Source organism: Lolium rigidum, chromosome 4, assembly GCF_022539505.1.
Source record: "Lolium rigidum isolate FL_2022 chromosome 4, APGP_CSIRO_Lrig_0.1, whole genome shotgun sequence".
NCBI classification, from domain to species: domain Eukaryota; kingdom Viridiplantae; phylum Streptophyta; class Magnoliopsida; order Poales; family Poaceae; genus Lolium; species Lolium rigidum.
The window spans coordinates 23,121,877-23,125,543 of record NC_061511.1 but is presented as its reverse complement, the minus strand read 5'-3'; the positions used below and the strand labels follow the sequence as shown (position 1 = coordinate 23,125,543).

General features: G+C 52.2%; 1 protein-coding gene across 1 annotated transcript; it reads left to right on the top strand.

Moving 5' to 3' along the window:
* The first annotated feature begins 1,085 nt into the window (after positions 1 to 1,085).
* LOC124707167 lies at positions 1,086 to 1,893 on the top strand. Its single transcript, XM_047238829.1, has 2 exons — positions 1,086 to 1,648; positions 1,734 to 1,893. The coding sequence occupies exons 1-2, from the start codon at positions 1,086 to 1,088 to the stop codon at positions 1,891 to 1,893; spliced, it is 723 nt and encodes a 240-aa protein (XP_047094785.1).
* Positions 1,894 to 3,667: the final 1,774 nt, after the last annotated feature.

Here is a 3,667-nt window from a genome sequence, read left to right as displayed (position 1 = left end):
TGTCTAGTACAAATAAATACCGACACTCAGATAAAAATTGGTTTATTTTTTAAGCACTCCTCTAAGTACTTCCTACCTATTTTACATGTCCTAAGAACATCTCTAGTAGATACTGCAAACGGCTAAACCGCAAAACTCATATGCAGTTAATTGCATTGAGTTTTTTCTGCGCGAAGAACATATCATGCATCTTCGAACTACAAAAAGGAATATTTGTGGAACATTCTAACGTCTTGCTTGCATGTGATGGGGAGACACTCGACTGAGCTTGCGCCCTAACCCCTGACATCCACTACCACGCGCGTATCTGGCCGTCTGCTAGCCGCTGCGTGCCTGCTAGCCACTTGTGTGGGCTAGCCGCTGCGTGTGTACGTGCTAGTCTACTAGCTATTGTATGCGCGCGTGCTAGCTAGCCGGGTGCCCCCGATAACCTTAAGCGTCGGCCACCATTGCTTCTTCCCAAGCTCCGTCGTCCTAGCTTCGTCTTACATGGACATCGCTGGAATCGGCTAGAATAGGTTGATTTCGTCGGAGTATAACCTTAATTTGGCCGGTGATGCGGCAGAATTTTGTCGGAATAGTACTGCTCCGGCAAGCATTACCCATAGGTTTGGTACGTCAAATCTTTGCCGTTTACCTTATATTTTGAATAAAATCTCGTATGTATAAAGTACGAGAGGATTTTTTTGAGGGTTTCCTGCAAAAATACTTACGGGTCGGAGCTCTATACGAGATCTATTCAAGACAATTTGTTTTGTTCTCTAACGTACAAATTTTATGTTTTTAGCTGGTTTGCGGTACCTCTAGCTAGAGATTGATTCTCCCCCTTCCCAATGGTATATACACCAGGAACCGTACTGCAATCGTGCAGCCGCCGAAGTGCCTACCCCCTCCCAATCCAGCCGCGTCTCTCCCGCCAAAGCCGGCTGAGGAAACCGCTCCATCGGTGCACCACGGCATGGACGAGTGCACGTACTTATCTCTCTCCTCCATCTTCTCCACCGCCCCTCCCAAACTTGGCAAACGCTCCAAATCGCCCCAATTTTCCCCATTAAGCCAGCAGCCAGGCCGGCGAGGCTGCGTGCATGCATGCGGCGACGTCGGCCGGCAGCATGGCTCTGAACGACATCGCACGGGGCAGCGCCGGCGCCGGTATCAGCAGCAGCGGTAGCGGCAACGGCATCGGCCGCGGCGCGGCAGCCGGGACGCAGGGACATGCCGGGACGACGTCTAAAAAGCGCCTCGTGATGATCATCGCCGACCCGGGCCGTGAGTCCACAGCGGCGATGGAGTGGGCACTCTCCCACTCCATCGTCGAGGGCGACGACATCTTGCTCCTCCATGTCAACATGCCTCCGAGCGGCGCCCCGGGCGGTGCGCCCCCCTCGCGAACCGGCTCAGGCGGGAGCTCCAGTAGCTCGTCGCTCGGCGTGTTCCTCGGCGGCGGGGGCTCCGCGGACGCGGAGTTCATGGAGACGATGCGCGCCGCGTGCAAGGCGCGGCACCCGCGCGCGAGGATCCACGCGGAGCGCGTCGAGCCGGCCACCGAGGGCCGCGAAGCCAAGGCGCAGACCATCCTCGCCGAGTCCCAGCGCCGCGGCGTCGAGCTCCTCGTCATCGGCCACCGCCGCTTCTCCTCCTTCCTCGGGTAAAACCAAATCCCACAAATGCATCGACCGATCTCCTCATGGCGCAGACATGATCTATACACCGGTGTTCTTGCGGGTGCGCAGGTTACGGAGCGCGAGCGGGTCGAGCCGAGGGCACGACAGCACGGCGGAGTTCTTGATCGAGCACAGCAAGTGCCTGTGCGTGAGCGTACAGAAGAAGGGACAGAACGCCGGCTACCTGCTCAACACCAAGACCCACAAGAATTTCTGGCTCCTCGCATGAACTTACAGACTCGTACAAGTATTGATTAGATCGATCAAAAATACATTTTTCAATTTTCCCGTGCGTGTACCGCACGTCAATTTAGAGAAATGCATGCTTGATTGCATCGATTTAAACGAGTTCCGTGTGGCTGGCCGGGTGAAAGAAGAGAGAGATGAGGTGATCTGTCAACTTTTGTTCGTCAGACATCTCTTGATGATCACCCGGTGTGTTTTCTTTTGGAAAAATCTATCTTTCAACCGGCGGTAGCTGCCGGTTCTGTCGCTCGCGTCGCGTGCCCACGCGCTGCCTTGCCGCCGCTGGCCGGCGCCGGCCTTGTCCGCCCTCCCGCCGTGTCGCCGCCGACCCGCCATCCGGACTCGCCCGACATCCCACACACTGCTGCATCTTCTCTATGCCGAATCCTGCCGGGAGAGAGATGTCGCCGCCGCATCCCACGTCGTCCTGAGCTCCTTCCTCCTTCCGGGACCATGCCATAGACTCCATGGATGGCGAGCTTTAGACATACCACCGGACCTGGACCTGAGAGACCTGAGAAAAGACGAGCCACGAGTTGATTTGGTGGGGTTTACCCAATCTTGCGGGGTGGGATCTCTGGTGTGGCGGATTTGTCGTTGGCAAACTCGAATCGGCACATGGTGGTGCCTCCATGGTCATTACAAACGGCAATTTTGGGGATTTTTATCGATGTTAACATACGGTGTTGTGATTTGCTACATGTGTGCATAATTTTTGTTGTGTAAGTATACACAAAGTGCTACACTAATTTTTCTATGTATGTTACATAGAGATTGCTCCAATGTTACATATGTGTTCCTTTAATATTGTATAAGTTAGGTAAAATTGTTAGATGTATTGCAAAACGATGTCACGTTTCTGAAAAAACTAATACACACAAAAAATGTTATATTAAAAATCGTAGCATAACCGGTTGTAGCTACAACCGGCTAATGGTAGTGTTTGCCGTATTTTGTTTTAACAGAAGACGGGCCTCAAGGATCCCTTGTTAGATTCCGGCCGTTCATACAACTCGACACAGGACCCCAGAGAAAAAGAAAATAATATACCAGTATGCATTTTATATTGAGGACCCAAGCTGAGAAGCTAGACTGTAATGGGGTCCATACTAGCCTCTTCTCCCGCCCCATGTAATTTTTTTTTGCTACCGCCTTGATTTCTTACATCAACAACCGTGTATTTTAGGAAAATCCCTCACATGCATTGCCAACAGAGCGGCGCTCTGTTCTATATTTATTCTTCCAACCACCATGGGCAAAAGCATAGGAAGAGAAACACCAACATGCTTATTTGGATTGTATGTCCTAGATACATCACAAACCACTTTCATCCACCATGGATAGCAACAAAGTTATAGAGGGGGAGTCTCCGATTGCTGCTCGGAGAAGACGAAGAACAACGGAACCTCGGTGTTGTGGGTATACTTCATGGGTGTATCATCGATGGTGGCTAGATCCAGCAAGCCCGGGTGGCCCATAGACGGTGATGACGGTGAATGACCCATCGGACGACCCAGTTGCTGTAGATCAAGATGGATGAAGTCCAGCCCAGGAACAAGGAGCCAGATCCACCGACCCACTATGGAAATCGGATCCGGCCTGGCCCATTAGGGGTAGCCGGATCCAGTACTACGTGTAAGGAAAGGCGGATCCTTGACGTGCACGACAATGTAATATTTCGTAGTTAGGCAACTTGTATTCCGGCTAGTACACTCCGTGTAAACCCTAGATCTTGGCGCCTTTATAAGCCGGATCCC

Bases quoted from the DNA above. Each gene is read 5' to 3' on its own strand.
- LOC124707167 (XM_047238829.1), top strand. From the start codon at position 1,086: ATGCATGCGGCGACGTCGGCCGGCAGCATGGCTCTGAACGACATCGCA. The intron at 1,649-1,733 runs GTAAAACCAAAT...GCGGGTGCGCAG, and splicing joins CGCTTCTCCTCCTTCCTCGG to GTTACGGAGCGCGAGCGGGT.